The sequence below is a fragment of the Dromiciops gliroides genome, chromosome 1, assembly GCF_019393635.1.
Source record: "Dromiciops gliroides isolate mDroGli1 chromosome 1, mDroGli1.pri, whole genome shotgun sequence".
NCBI lineage: Eukaryota > Metazoa > Chordata > Mammalia > Microbiotheria > Microbiotheriidae > Dromiciops > Dromiciops gliroides.
In genome coordinates, this window is record NC_057861.1 from 320,103,468 (window position 1) to 320,120,193 (window position 16,726).

A 16,726-nucleotide genomic window follows, 5' to 3' on the forward strand; every position below is an offset into this window, starting at 1 on the left:
CATCTTTCCTTCTCTATCCATCTTTCTATATCTCTCAGCAGTTATACCCAGACTTTAAGATGACAGATGCATCACCAACATCACTGCCCCACCCTTCCCCCTACCCCCTTCTCTGAGCCAATCAGCTGTAGCAGTATAGCCTTTATTAAGTAAGAGAAGTCAGAGAAAGACAATGAAAACCCAAAGTACTCTGCATCCAGTGCCCAAATGTGCTCAGGGCAATTGTCCCGGTTGTTTCTCTTGTTACATTATCAAATACCCACAATGCACTGGGATGGGTCTCTTCCTAGTGGGAAGGTATATCATCTCCCAAGGCCCTCAGGAGGTTTAGAATCTGAGTGAAGTTAAGAAATGGAATTGCTGGAACACTTCAGGGTTAAGATGCACTTTTGTCCTCGAGTGTCCTGGTAACATGGGGCCATCCTCCCAAAACAACAAATAACTGCCTCAGTCTCTCAGACTTGTCTCCTAGTCATCTCTCCAACAGACACCATCTCTCTTAGGCAAGCCAGTATCCTGCTCTTCCTCCTCCTTATCTGGTCTCTGTGCAATCTACTCATCCCTCCATACAAAGTCCCTCCCCTCCTTTTTGCCCATCCAAAACTTATATATCCTCCAAGAGCCAGCTCAAGTGCCACCTGCTCTGTGCAGCCTTTCCTTACACCTCCTTCTCTGGTCTCCTACAACCTTCCTACCTTGTACTGCTCATCACAGGTCTTTACAATCTGGGACAGACATCATTGCTCTCTAGAATGCTTCACACGTGCACATCCCCAGCTTGCCTGTGAGCTTCTCAAGAACAGTGCCTTCTCTTTTGCTTGCCTCCTCCACATCACCCAGCATGGTGCCGGGCACACAGTTGGCACCTAATACCTGTCATCTGGCTGAACAGAATCTTGAGAGGTTATCGTCTCCAACTCAAACAATAGTTCACATTTATATAGGCATTTATGGGATAGAGTGGTGGACATAGTCAGAAAGACCTGGGTTCTAATCTCATTTCAGATAACTGAGCTGTGGGACCCTGAGCAAGTCATTGCACCTCAGCCTCAATTTCCTCATCTGTAAAATAGGAGTTATAAATAGCCTCTAACTCACGAATTTGTTAAGACACTATTTAAATGTTAGCTATTATTGGGGGCAGTTAGGTGGCGCACCAGCCCTTGGATTCAGGAGGACCTGAGTTCAAATTTGACCTCAGACACTTGACACTTACTACCTGTGTGACCCTGGGAAAGTCACTTAACCCTCATTGCCCAGCAAAAATAATAATAATAATAATAATAATAAAATTAAAAATAAAAATAAATATTAGCTATTATCACTTAAAGTTCACAAAGCACTTTCCTCCCAGTGGATTTGGAGCAAGAATGGACTTTTGCAATACTCTAGTCCAAACCCCTCATTTTATAGCTGAGGAAATCGAGATCCCAAATGCTTAAATGGCTTATCCAAAGTCACACAAGCAATAAGTAGTCAAGTCAAATTGTGAACACATCCACCAGCTCCAACACTGACACTATTTCCATTGAAGCCAGACTAGAAAGTAGTTCCCCAGACTTCTAGTGGTCTTTTCTGGAGACCATAATAACCCCCTTGAATCCTTATTCGGAGAAGAGGAAAATAATCTCTTGAATGTACACTGGAACCTCATTATGACACCCTTCCCTAAATGGTGGGAAAAGCTCACACTTTCCATAGCATATTATGGTCCATAAAACACTTATCATCAGCCCCTTTTCACAAATGAGGAAACAGTAAGGGCAGCTAGGTGGTGCAGTGGATAAAGCACCGGCCCTGGATTCAGGAGGACCTGAGTTCAAATCCGGCCTCAGACACTTCACACTTACTATCTGTGTGACCCTGGGCAAGTCACTTAACTCCCCATTGCCCCGCAAAAAAAAAAAAAAAAAGAGGAAACGGAGGCCCAGAGTGATAGAGTGGCTTGCCTTCAGTCACACAGCTGGTAGTGTCAGAGCTCAAACTTAAACTGAGGCTTTCTGAATTTTAATCCAGTGTTCTTTCCCCTTTAACTTAGGGGGCGGGGAGGACCTCCAGCAGCTGGAATCTTCTTTCCAGAGGGAGGTGAAAAAATACAGGGCTTGCAGCAGCTGGGTGGCTTAGTGGATAAAGTGCTGGCCCTGGATTCGGGAGGGCCTGAGTTCAGGTCCAGCCTCAGACACTTGACACTTACTGGCTGTGTGACCCTGGGCAAGTCACTTAACCCCCATTGCCCCACAAACAAAAGCAAAAAAATAAAATTTAATATTAAAAAAAATACAGGGCTTTTCTTCAAGTTTTTTCTTCCCTTCTCTTTCCATGCTCCACCTTCTCCAAAATCCTGATTTCTCTTAACTCCCCACAAAAGGATCCTCCCAGGTCGTGGAAGAGACAAGCTCTGTATGTTGTGAAAGTGCTATGAAAGCACCCCTCCACCCCTTTAAAAAATATTTCTGCTCTTTGACCTTCACCAGTCAATCTAGGGATTGAAATTCCTCTAATATGAGTTGTTTCTTTGGGTTAAGGTATAGTATCTTGAGCGGGCCCTGTGAATATGCATTAGCACACGTATCAGAATCACCCAATCACAGTGTTGGGAAGTTGTCTCAGAGAAAATCCTCCAGTCCAACAACTAACTGAATGGGAAACCTCTCTACAGCCTTCCCAACAAATGGTCATCCCTCCAGAGAGTTCACTAGCTCTGGAGGTAGCCCAATCCACTTTGGGAGAGTTCTAATTCTTAGGAAGTCTTTTACATTGACAGAACACTGCTTTCCACAGTTGCTGCCCATTGCTCCTAGCGCACTCCCTAGGAATAAATGGAACAAGTTGAGTCCCTTTTCCACATGCCAGCCCTTTAAATACTTCGTCTCTTGGCTGGGAGGGGTGCTAAATCTACTCTTTTCCAAGTTAAATATCTCCAATTCCCTTAACCAATACACCTTTATGAATAAAAAGCAACACAGAGCAGGGGTCAACCTAGTGTCTGTAAAGCAGGAGTTTTAACTCCTTGGAGATCCACGGATAGATTTCAAGAGGGTCCATGAACCTCGATTGGAAAAAAAAGTTATATCATTGTTTACACTAACTTCTACCTGAAATTTAGCATTTGTTTCAATTGGTTAAAACTACTATTTTGAAAAGGGAGCCCATTGGCCTCACCAGACTGCCAAAGGGGTCCATGACACACACAAAAAGGATAAAAAATCCTACCTTAAAGAGATGTGACTTAAAAAATTAGGCAGTGGGGCAGCTAGGTGGTACAGTGGATAGAGCACCAGCCCTGGATTCAGGAGGAACTGAGTTCAAATCTGGCCTTAGACACTTAACACTTACTAGCTATGTGACCTTGAGCAAGTCACTTAACCCTCACTGCCTCTCAAAAAAAACCCCCAAAAACAAACAAAAAAATTAGGCAGGCTACCATAAGAGACATAGTGAGAATGAGAGAGACCTAGGCAGGCAGAAGCAGCAAACCAACACCAGTGTGGGTGATAAAAAATGGGAAGGGGCCAGGGATAGGAAAGTGAGTTAGAAGAAAATTTTCTCTATCTTTCAGGCTTACCTAAAGTTCACCCACATGTAATAGCCTTTTTACTCCATCCGTGACCCTTAGTAATATTGGGATGAGACACATAGCCAAATTGGGGAGGTAGAGAAGAAAACTTAAAAGAGCATGCTTCCCTCTCCTCTCCCTTCTCTAGGAATTGAGTAAGAACTATGGGCATTGGAATTGCTTCCTGGTTTTTCCTCAAGCAAGTGTTAGCTGAATTCTCACCTCCTCTGGGCTTCTAAAAGCTCCACTGAGCACCCAGTCAAGCAATTCTATACCCTTTTGTCCCCACCCCCCAGTAGACATGTGCCAAGGCTGCAGTCACCCACATCCTTACCCCACCTCCTAATCCCAGACTCCACCGGGCTGATTCATGGAGAAAACCACTGCAATAGCTTCTCCCTCAGGTGCATGGCAGGTAATGAAGTGGGTGACACTTCTGTCATTGTTCCTAAAGCTGGATAGGGAACTGCTGGCTCTGAAAGACCAATGCCCCATTTCTGCCCTGCTACTCCCCCATTCATTTCCCCACTAGGTTGTGTTTTGTAGCAGCTCAACTCAGTGAGACAGTTCGATGAAAATTAATTTAGAAAAAGTCTATGCCAGAAGGAACATTATTCACTTAGAGGCTACAGTGAGTAAGGCTTCGGGGTGTGTTAGTAAAAACAACCTCAGGCTCAGGGTCAGGACACTGAAGGTCTAGGTGTGACTGGAATCCTTAGGGCCTCTAAGGTGGGTCATTTGAGCTTTCCAGAACTCAGTTCCTTCATGTGCCAGATGGGTCACTAATATTGCCTTTCTTCACAGAAGGAAATGAAATAATGGAAGTAAAGTTCATTGGATCAAAAAGAAGAGGAAATTCTAGAATAGTGGAACTGGAAAGAACCTGAAAGATCCTCTAGTCCTGTTTCCTTATTTTAAATAGGATAAAGTTAGATTGATCTAGAGAGCTTAAGTGAATGGCTTCGAATCACATAGCTAATAAGTGACATAGATGGTACTAGAACCTTGAATCCAGGGTTTCAGATGCTCAATTTAGGACTCTTTTTATTATTCCCTATCATTATTGTTATTAAAATGATAAAAATGCCTTACGCTTGCTTTCCAAAATGTTTCCACAAACACGATTTCATTTGGTCCTCAGAATGTGGTAAGTATTTTTTTAAATAGCTCACTTAGCTATTTTTGATGCAAATGATGAGAATCACTTTCAGATTTACAAAGCATTTTACTCATAACTGTCCTCTGAGTTAAGAAGTACAACCCATTTTACAAATGAAGAAACTTGAGTTCAGAGATGGGAAGTAACTTACCCAGGATTACACAGTATATTAAGGGCTAGGCCTCCATTACAGAGACCAGGGCTCCTGACTTTGGAGCCACATCTCATTTCTCCCCAACGCTAACCATTTTCCCCCAATTGGCTCCACTAATAGCACAGTGCCCAGTAGAGAGCCATTGTCAGTGACAGTTCTGGTTAAGAATGGTATTCCTTCTAGGCCCTTCTCTTTCTCTTCCCTGCCAACACCCCTACCCACATATGCACAAGCATGCATGTATGTGTGCACAAGAACATGAGCTCTCGTGCACATACACACATAGATAGCCAAGATCAGCTGTGGCAATGGAGCAGTTAAATCAGGACTGGGTAAACTTGTGACCCATGGCATTTCAATTCCATCAAAAGACATTAACATCAAGGCTTTCTAGTTAAGACTTGGTAACAAGAAACCCATATGTTTATGGCCATGATTGAGAGACCAGAGCCTCAAGAAAAGGGCCCCAGGCTCAGTTCTGCTAAGAATCAAAGCACATCTATTCAAGGTTTGGGCAGCACTAAAAAAAATGGAGGAAGGGAGGCATATACTTCTTTCAAGTTAGTGCCTATGGGTTGTCAAGGCACTGAAGGAATCCACAGATGGAACTTTGGACTAGCAATCACCATCAAGGCCAGATTTGATACTTTCTCTCCCCCACCTTCCCTACCCCTCCCCACCATCTCTAACTTGCTTGCTGTGTGACTTTTGGCAAACCATTCACCTTCTCTGTTTTTCTGTTTCTTCCTCCATCAGGTGTGGGATTGTAATATTCAGAGTGGTCAGGTGTTTTGAATATAAGCAATCATATCTATTACCCAATAATTTATTTTAGCATAGGAAGAACATTCTTGGGGCAGTGAGCTAAAAAGAACAACAATAGTAATAGTAAGAGTCAATTGCAACGTTTTCCTTGGGGAACTAGATAGAATTCCAACTTAGACCACTGGTTTCGAATCTAAGCTTTTCTAAAGAGGAAATAAGCAATCCCTCCAGTTACATTTGCATTTTAAAGGAGGTCTAAAGAGGAAAGAGTAATGCTTTACTCATTGGTAGACTAACTGATAAAAATAGCTAACATAACATTTTAAAAGCCCTTTCTTCATAATCAGTCTTTGAAGTAGGTATTACAACTATTACCATGCCCATTTTACTGATGAGAAAACGGAGACCCAATGAGCCTTAATGACTCACACAGCTAGTAAGTAGCAGTTGTCAAATCTTTAGACTCCAGGTCTGGGAGGGCTCTTTCCTCTGATACTACAATCATCTTGAGATCATATCCAGCTATCGAAGTCGATCAATGTTCCCTTGAGTAGTTTACTAATGGAGGAATTCTATGCACCAGAGTAGAGCAATTTCCTAGTGGGAGAGGGGCTTTCTTTCAACTCAGGTCACCAAAGAGGAGGCTCTTTGTTTAGGAGGTGAGAATTCACTCACCTGCTTTTCCACACGGAGGTGAGACTTAATAATACCCCTGTAGTCCCTTTCTCCTTCTTTTTCTCTCTGACTCACCTTACATCTCTGCTCTGCCCTTTTCAGTCTCCTACTTCAACTTTTACACCCTAGCTTCGGCCACTCTTTCCTCCAGTCTCTTAAAAAAACGTGTCTAGTCAAGAGCCTTCCTCTTCCATTGCTCTAGATACTACTCCTGACTAGATATCCCGTCTGAAATCAAACTATCCTGCCTCTTTTCTCTACCCCTTTCCTCCTCTAGTTCTTTACTTTCCTCACTTCCCCACCCACTTAATATCCATTGCCCATTTCCTCCTTTGTTTCCATTCACCAGGACTTGTCTAGACTAGCACTCCTTTAAAGTAGTATAAGAGATAATAAGGGTAAAATGCTTATTGTTAGCACAGTGCTTTGCACAGACTAAGCACTATAGAAATGTTGTTGTTATCATTATCATTGTTGTTGTTGCTGTTATTATTATTATTATTATTATTATTACTGTTATTATATGAACCGCTGGTAGTCCTTAGGAATCTTCTGGATGGTGCACAAGATGATCCACAATATAAATGATATAAATATGTTTGATATTTTCCTGGGTAACTTTGGCTAAGTTACTTATAAATCCTGGATCTCAGTTTTCTTATTTCTTATAAAAATGAGGATACCAACACCTTTACCCCCTGTTGGTGCTCACATTTAAAGGTGAATCATTCATTATGTCCTAGTTTATAGGATCAGAGGTTTAGAGCAGGAAGGTCATCTTGCCCAACAGCCTCATTTTACAGATGAGGAAATTGAAGTCCTGAGAAATGAAATTACTTATTCAAGGTCATACATGTAGTAACAGAGTTGGGATTTGAACCTGTGTCCTTGTACCTTTCTAATATATCACATCTGTGAAAATTCTTTGATAGGTTACAAAAATGATTGTTTTTAAGTGTATTTCCCACCATCTATTTTGCAAAACATCAAAGTTAAATTTGTTTTTTTTAGGATCTAGCCCCAGCTTCCTATATTTCTGCATGGATCTCCCATTTATACCTCAACCTCCATTTCTCTAAAACCAAAGTCATCTCTACAAAGCCTCCTTATAACTTTCCTATCTCTGTTCACAGACTTTCCACCTTCCCAGTCACCCAGACTCAAAACTCATCATCTTTGACTTTTTCCTCTCCTTCAGCCTCTACTCTGATTAATCAGTTGCCAAGTGCCATCTATTCCTTCCTCACTATGTTCCTGGCACCTGTTCCCTTGTTACAACTCCCACTGTCACCAGGCAGTATATAATTCAGAGGATCATAGATGTAGAGTTGAATGTAGCTTAAAGGACATTGAGACCTACCCTCTCATTTTACAGATGAAAAAACTGAGGCACGGGAAGGTTAGGTGACTTACCCAGGATCACACAGCTAGTGCTCCAAAGTGCACTTTGAACCCAAGTCTTCCTGACTCCAAATCGATCTCTCTGCTGCTCCACACTGCCTCATCCCCTCATGCTCGGCTTATTAGAGTTGCTTCCAAATTGACTTCCTAGCCCCCAATATCTTCTTCCCACATCCAACACCCAAGCCTGAACATACTCGTTAGATTCTCCCACTTTTTGCAAGAAGTGTTTCCAGGTCGCCCAGCCCCCCATACTAGTGCTTTCTCTCTGAGATTAACTCCAGATTATCCTGTATATGTCACATTTGCTCATAGTTCACATCTTGTTTCTCCCATTAGATTGTAAAATCCATGAGGACAAGGGATTCTTCTTGCCTTTCTTTGCATCCACAGCACTCTGGCCTAGAGAACTTAATGGCATAGAATTCAATTAAAGCTCATTAAATTGATTTCACTCACTTGATCCAAGACCTCCAATGTCTCCCCATTTTCTACAGATTAAATGTCAATCCCTTTGACTGACATTAAAGGATTCCCATCATCTTACCTGTCTTTCTAACTTTCTCTTCAGCCACCTCATGCACAGTCCCACCTTTGCTCGTCTTGTTCTTCTGCCTGGAAGAGTCTTCCCTGTACTCTCCTCATACCCAAATCCTCTTCATCTACCTCCCTTCTCCAGGAAACCTTTCCTGATCACTCCTGCTCACGTGAGACCTCTGTCTCTCTCTCTTCTGAGCTTTCCCACAATTATAGACTATTAGAGCTATGAGGGAGCCCAGAAGTCTTCTTGTCTGACCCCCACCTCATTTCATGTGTGAATAACACACATACATATGTATATGCATATACAACACACATGTGTATATATGTATACATGCATATACATATACATATCCACATACACATATATAACTTGTCTTCCCAACATGATTATAGAATAGAAGGCTAAAATGGACTCTCAGATTTTTAAATATACCTCCACGGCTTAATACAGTGCTATACACAAAAGATCAAGGGATAATAAATTTAATGCTGGAAATTACCTAAGGACTTCAGAGGTCACCTAATCTCTTTATTTTATAGATGAGGAAACTCAGGCCTAGAGAAATTAAGTCAGTTATCTAAGGTCACCCAGATAGTGAGGTCTGGGATTCAAATCCAGGACCTCTGACTCCAAAGCTGGCATTCTTTCCACTAAAACAGGGGCTCATTAAATATTTGTTGTTTGGTTGGTTAGTTGATTGGTTGGGTGGGTGGGTGGATGAATTAAAGAGATGCATAGATGGTTATGGATGGATGGATAGAGAGATAGATGGATGAAGATCCAGGCATTGCAATTGGCTTAGCTTCATTTTTTTCTTTAAAAAAAGAAAAGTCCTCAGGTTGTGCTGACATTTTGGGTCTTGCAAATGCACCATTTCTCCATTTGTTTGGAAGCATAGAGATTCATCTTTTGATGAACCCCACCCTAAAAGCCCCTTACCAATGGAGATACTAACATACTATTTCTATTCATTAATACCCACACTAAGTAAATGAAATGAGACCTTCAAAGAGCTTCATGGCCCAGGAGAAACTGAGACTTACATCAAATTATATTTGTCATGTGGTCAGCTTGAGAAAGCAGGGCCAATTCCCTTCAAGGATCATTAGCATTCCCTTCACTTGAAATCTTATGCTCCAGGAAACAGACCAGGCCAGTGTATCTGGAGTCCAGAATAGTCCTCTCTGAATTGTCTTCTCCCCTTTGACTTAGTAAACCACAGGTTTCCAAATGTGACCCTCCTTATTCCAAGGACAGGGGACAGAGTAGGAGGAGAGGGAGGAGGAGGGGGCACTGCAGATGAGAAGAGGAAATATTGCCAGTGTTTGTGAGCTGTATATGAGGGTATAAAGCCAGTCACTTTGTTTTTCATCTTGTATGTTAATAATATTTGCCAGTTTATGGAAAACTGTTATTTAAGGAAACTCATTAATTAAGTCAGGTTGGCTTCATCCCACACTAGTTTAGGGAGAGAAGGTCCCTCCCTCAGAACCTGGAACTGTCATAGTAACTTACCAGTCTTCCATTTTTTTTCAAAGCCTGCAGTATGAAGAAGCAACTTAATAGATGACTTTTCCAAAACCCCAGGGTCAAACTTATTAAACCAGAGATGTGTTAGATGGATTAGAAAGTGAAAATGAACTATGAAAGCTTTTTGGTTGCCAGGGTAGTGGAATTAGGGATGGGGGTGGGGGGGAAATGTGCTCTTCTTAATATGAATGTGTCTCTAAAAAGTCAGGTCAAAGTATAGTATACATATGCTAAATTGCTTAGTGTGAGTTCCTGTCAATCCAATCTTTTTTGGTATTATTAGATCACTAAACTAACCCAAAAATGTATTAACCAAACAATTTTGACATGCTTTATCACTAATTTACAAAAACAAAATCTGGGGTTGGTTAATCTGGCTAGAATGGAGCTGCTCTCTAGGACAGACACAGCCCTGGGGTACCTGGTATTAACAGGACTAGGACCTGTCTGGGGAGGGGTTTTTTGCATTTAGTTGGGTTTTTTTTCCTGGTTTGGGGATATTTATTGTTACTGTTTGGGGTTGGGTTTGGGGAAAGGGTTGGTTTGATTTGGTTTGGTCTGGTTTGGTCTAGTTTGGTCGGACCACAAACACAATTGAAAGTTGCCTCATGTAAAAAGAAAACAAAAACAAAAAATAAAAACAAAAACAATAACAAAAAACAAACAAAATCAGTCACGTCATCAAATGATCAGCCCCGTAGACATGCATGTTTTCTCTCATGCAAACTACAGCACAAGCCTCCCTCTGTTACATGTATGTGTGTACGTGTGTCACAGCAAGTCAGCTAAGCTTCCCAATCTGGAATAGGGTAGGCTAGCGAGAGAACAAAGGGCCAGAGCAGAGATTACACCAAGAGGGAGAGAGAAGAGTGTTGTGTGTGATCACATAGGAGGGACATGATGGCCAGATACATGGAAAAGGAATATGGAAGAGGAAAACTCAGGATACGGCTTGGAGGAAGCGAGGAGGCACTGCCTTGCAAAATGATATGGCTCTCCAAAATGATGACCATTTGAAAGAACCGTGAATTTCTTTAATCAACTGATGTCATTGGTGTCTAACATGCCTCATTTAACAAGGCTTGTTCAGGGCTAGAAATTGAATAGGTGTAATTGACAAATGCTTGAATTTAGTTTCTACTTTGGAAGAGAGAGAAAAAGCATTTCGCTACTTTCTTTTCAAATGTCTATATGATACATGTGCATTTTTAAAAGGGGGATCTCTTTTTGGAGGTGAGGAGTCCTGATTTCCTCCCCTCCCTCCCCCCAGAAAAAATCCACTTAATATAATAACAGAGGTCAGAAGTCATTTTTCTTAACCAGGTTGCAAGTGCCACAGTTTAACCAATTTTCATTGTGGTATGGAATGGTTTGGCCACTGGGGATCCAGGAAATAGGCTGCAGCAGCACCTCTGGCACATCCCTGTCAAACAAAGACAGCCTAGAAGAACTGTGCTCTTATTCCCACCATCCCTGGTCCTGCTGTTTAACTTGATGAATCAAAACAGGGCTCTGCTTTGAAGAGCCTCCTGACCAGGAATTCTAAGGCAATGTTTCAGTCTCAGAGTTCAACTATTTTTAATATCCATCTATCCACGCACATATATATATATATGTATGTATATGTGGCTGTGGTAAGTTTCTATTTCACAGAAAGTGGTGCTAACCTCGGGTACACTGAATATCTCACCTCACCTCTTCCTGCTTAGACTAAGACACAAATCTCTATTATGAATATCATTGTATATACAGGAGAGGAAGTAAAGTTTTAAACAAATGGTCTTTCAGTACTGTATCCCTTTTCTCACACTTGGTGTTGGCTCCTAGATTATCAGTATCCTAATCCTGCCCCCCACATTACTAGGGAATTAAAAGGCAAGGAGGAGTAGTCATTAGGTACTCCCCAATAGCTAAGGATAAGGTGTGTACCCAAGTGAGCCATTCATTCCACAGTAGGAGAGGACTATGCCAAGAGCCCAGTGGATGCGGACCACCCCCACCCCCCTTTGTGGGATGCAGGATTTTTATCCTTGTGCCCCAGACTGCTAATGGAAAGAGATATGGGGTAGATGAGATTAAAGTCACCATATCTATTACAACCAAAAAAAAAAAAAAAAGGCATTCACTCAAACCTTACAATGGGGGGTGGGGTGGAAGTAGGTGAGGGTGGGGATAGAAAAGCAAGGGAAAAAAATCTAAACAGCAGGATACGACAATAAATGGGGAAACAGCAAGAGAAAAAGCACACTAGGTTAATATAGGAAAACTAGTTTCTTTATTGAGAGATTCGTATATTAGTATTAGTGGATTCTGTGTGTAACAATGTTGTCATGCACACAATACAAAAAAAAGGCCGGGCCCACCATGCTTCGGAAGGGCAACAGAACAAAAGCAGCGTACAATGAGCAGATGGTCCAGGCTACACGACCACATTACATTTCAGCAGGGTAACGCCTCTAACCGAGCGATTTACATTGTCAACTGGGGAATGTAAAAAAATACAGATCATGCTTTAGTTTTAGTACAAGAAAAGGTGAAAAAGATACACAACCAAAAGGATATTTGATACAGAAAAAATTACCCCACAAAATAAGAACAGGAAGTAATTCAGCACAGCAGAACACGCTATCCCTGTTGAATGGAAACCCATTTTGCCGGGAACTCTTTTCCCCTTTACCTTCTTGAAATGCCGAATTGGCCAGATTGGAAGGCTTTTGGGGTTTGTGATTTCATAGGGACCCCGAATCAGGGGCTCCATTCTGTGGTAACTGTTTTTTGTCTCAGGGGTTTTTAAAGACAGTTCATCCGGCATGCAGTTGGCTTTTGGGAACAGATGGTAGCCAACAGTTAAAGGGGCAGCACTGAGGGCCAGGGCTGCATGACATGTAATGTCCAAAGATGCACTAGTCCTCAATATTTAAGGAACTGTGGCAATCACTCCCCTTAGGCCAGGAACCTCTGTCTACCAAATTTCTAGAGGCTCTGGAATGGCAACAAATGACATTAAATTGAAGAATTTTTTTTTTTGGCCTCCGACCAAATGTAATTTGTTCAGTTATGCCTGGGTGCTGCAAGGCAAGCCGATGTTTACCCAGATAACTGGAAAAACAAGATACCGCAGCCTCCAAACCTAAAGCAAAATGAATCCACTTAACAGGAATTTACAGTGCAATGTACTTAGCTAAACAAGATGAAGATACAAAAATGGTTGTTATTTCTCTACAGCTATTCTGGAATGGCCTGTTTCCTATACTACTACAATGAAACTAAAGAGAACAGGTTTAAGCTAACAGTCTCTCTAATAGTTTTACAAGAAGATTGTGGTTTAGGACTTCGTTGGTTTAAGCATTAGTATCCTCTATCGGAAGGTCATGAGTTCCTAGCATATCATGCTAAATTTTGCCCACAGTCTCACACACCCCTTTGCTGCTTACGGCTCCTCTGGGGGGAGGTGTGTACACCAGGAAAGTAGAACTTCAAGTGGCTTGGAAATGTTTTTTGGGGGGGAATGAGGGGAGAGAAAAGGACCAAAGACGGGGAAGTAAAAATATATATATTTTTTACAGCAGCTAAAGCAATTTGAATTTCAAGCCATGAAATTGTATCTTGTCTTCTGAAATGATATTTAGAGATCTGGTGGTATTAATGAGTATGATAATGATTTAATCAGGATAATTATAATTATACTTTTAGGCTCAACATCCTTCTTAATCATGTTTGAATTTCTGCCTAGTGTACAATCCCACACCCCTAAAAGAGGAAATGGCAAGTAAAAAGGAGATAATCGCTTAAACAAGGGGGGAATTAACATTTCAGAAAAATCTCCTCCTCTACCCCCCCAACTAACCCCACCCCGCCCTTTTTTTTTCCTCCCTCTAATTGACAGGCAGGCCTGAGATAGGGGATACTGCAGCTTAAATAGCAATGCCTTCCTCAGATGGAAACAGGAAATGGTTAAGAGGGGTGTCACAATACAGCTAAATGCGGAGGCAGAAGGGTCACAGCGCACACAGCAGCAAGTTGACCATTCACTGTGCTACACAATGAAGAAAAAAAAGATTTGATAAATGCAGAATGTCATCATTCTATCATCACACAAGAAACTGCGGTTCAAACAGGCCTACGGTCCAACCTAGTCGTTCTGGGCACACCAGGAGTTGAGGGGTGGGGGTGGGGGTAGGGGACAAGGGGCAGGGGATGAGGGTGAGGGTGAGTGGACTGGCGGCTGGGCTGGCTATGTCAGGGCTGGGTCTCCATTTTAACGCTCACTTAAGCCTGTAGGGCAGCCAATCTTCAAGGGGGAACCCACTGCACTAGCGTATGGCCTCCCCCACCTGGAATGCTGACTGAGAGAAGAGCGAGTGTGCATGGGTAGACATCATTCTGTTTTAGTGTGATATTATCCAGTGGGGATTTCAGGCAAATGTGGAGTGGAGAAGGGAGAAGAAACATTTCCAAGAGAAGAAATGTGCATCCAAAGGCAGAATACCAAAAAGGAAAAAAAAAAGAAAAAAAAGAATCTAAATGAATACTGGGTGGTGGTTTGGGGTTTTTGTTTGTTTTTGTTTTTTTGTTTTTATTTTTGATTGAAAGAAAATGGAAGAAATGGGGTGGGGGGAGAAAGAAAGGGGGAAAAAAATCAAGCCTATTGTTGTAGCAGAATGTGAGGAAAAGGGAATGTGAGGGAAATCCGTGCAAACACATCCCATAGCACATAGTTAAAAAACAAAACCCCCACCGCCAGCCTGCTGCTTTGTAACTGTCTCCCGGTGGCAAATGTATGGCGTTGGGGAGGACTCCTGGCCAGAGAGGTGATCTCCAGCCTGAACCTCACACACAGTTGCAATCCCCAAAGGACCAAATATACAGATCAAGTCTGGCACAGGGGAAAACAGAAATACATGTCTAGCTCTCTCCAAGTCAAACGGACACATACACACACACACACACACACACACACCAGCGCGCGCTCACACACACACACACACACACACACACACACACACACACACACACACACACACACACACACACATACTGCAACCACACCACACCACGCCAAGAATCTTTAACCCGTCTTCACAGCAAAAGCGATTTCAGACAATTGCAGGGGGGGGGGGGAGAGGGGAAGGGGCGGGGGGGTGGAGGATAACACAACACAGAAGCAATAAACAAACAAACAAAAAAGGTTAAAAGGGAGAAAGGGGAGGGAGGGAGGGAGGGAGGGAGAGAGAGAGAGAGAGAGAGAGAGAGAGAGAGAGATCATGCTACTGCCCACAAGAGGTTGGGGGGGTGGGGTAGGGGAGTGCAAGGAGAGCCACAGATCCCAGTTAAACAGCGATCAGCCACTGGTATTAATGACAAAAAAATACAAATTAAACAGAGCACACACCTCAAAATAAATAAAATTTTGTGAAGCCCACACTGCTACATAAAAATCAAGCACTCCATACAGACACACACGTACACACACAATCAGATCTCTCTCCCTCTTTAGAGCATCTAGGCATCTGGGAAGGGGGGGGCGATTTGGGGGAACCAAGTCCGCCGCAAAGAATTAAAAAAAATAGGGGGAGAGGAAGGAAGGAAAGAAGGGGGAGGGAAAGATCCGTGTCAGCCAAACCCCAACTTCCTTATAATAGATCTCAATGGAGCAGGCTCCCCACACTCAGGGGTCCCCCCAAAAAAGAGAGGGCTAGACATTGCTTTCTTGCAAAAGCCCTCCCTCCCCGCCAGCTGCAGCACCCAGGTCTCTCCCCCTATTCCCAGTCCCCCATGCCCACGGCGATCCGAGCTCCAAAGCAGACCCCGAAATGAAAAAGCGATACCTCTGTTTCGCACAGAGCCAAATACTGGAAGAACGAGATAGCCTACGTGGACTAGGACCATCCTGGAAGCTGGGGCGGCGGCGGCGGCGGCGGCGGCTGCTCTCGCGGCTGCTGCGCGGGGTCCCTTTGTTGCGCTGCTCCCGGGCGCTGGTGGAGGCGGAGGCGGAGGAGGAGGAGGCGGAGGAGGTGGTAGAGGAGGAGGTGGGGATGGAGGGGATGGAGGGGATGGAGGGGATGGAGGGGATGGAGGGGATGGTGGCGGAGGCAGCAGCGGGGCGGAGGCTGCGGAGGCTGAGGCGGCGGCAGCGCTGGCTGGCGAAGAGACAGATGGCCCATGGAAATGTTCCCTTCCAATCCCCCTCTATACATTCAAATGCGGGGCTGGGGCCGCAGCTGCCCGGCACACAAAGGCGAGGGCAGCCAATGGGAGCCGAGCGCGGCGCAGGCTCCGCCGGGGACCCGCCGCCGGCTCCACCGGTGACAGGGATGGAGCGGGAGGGGAGGGGACGGGGAGGGAGGGAGAGAGGAGATGGGGGAGAGGTGGAGAGGCCCGAGGGGGCGGCCAATCAGGGCGGCCAGAGAGGAAGGGGGGAGGGGGCAGCCCCGCAGGGGGTGGGGGTGCGCCTCGGGTCGTAGTTAGCGGGCAGTGGGCGGAGTGCACACTCGAATCGCACACAAACGTGCCCTCGGGGTGCACATTTCCACGTACACACAACGGGCTCAGGCACATGGAGGTACAATACACATATGGTCATGTTGTGCACACAGAACACAGGCACGAGTGGCCATTGAGCGCACAGGTGTACAAGACACCCCTGCACATGGAGTGTGAATGAATGTACTTGGGGCATATCCTCTCGTGAATATGGAAAGCAAACAGTTTCCACAAACACATACATAGAGGATGCTTGATACCCATAACCATGAGAGCAAAGGGATGGGCACCCATTGCATTTATTGGGCAGCAGCTCCCGGAAAGACCATGCCGACATTCAGGGCATAGACACCCCCCCCACCCCCACACAGACATGTGGGGCAGACACAGAAAGTGTACCTACATACAGACACCAGCAAGTAAGCATTCCCAGACACACACACACACACACACACACAC

At 43.9% G+C, this 16,726-nt stretch overlaps 1 protein-coding gene across 2 annotated transcripts in view; it reads right to left on the reverse strand.

Moving 5' to 3' along the window:
- RNF165 (ring finger protein 165) overlaps positions 1 to 16,063 on the reverse strand; it is a 169,780-nt gene extending 153,717 nt beyond the window's left edge. For both annotated transcript variants that reach the window (XM_043976071.1, XM_043976070.1), the window contains exon 1: positions 15,613 to 16,063. In XM_043976071.1, coding sequence (XP_043832006.1) covers positions 15,613 to 15,673 — 61 coding nt within the window. In that variant the 5' untranslated portion in view covers positions 15,674 to 16,063. The remainder of the gene's footprint in view (positions 1 to 15,612) is intronic.
- Positions 16,064 to 16,726: the final 663 nt, after the last annotated feature.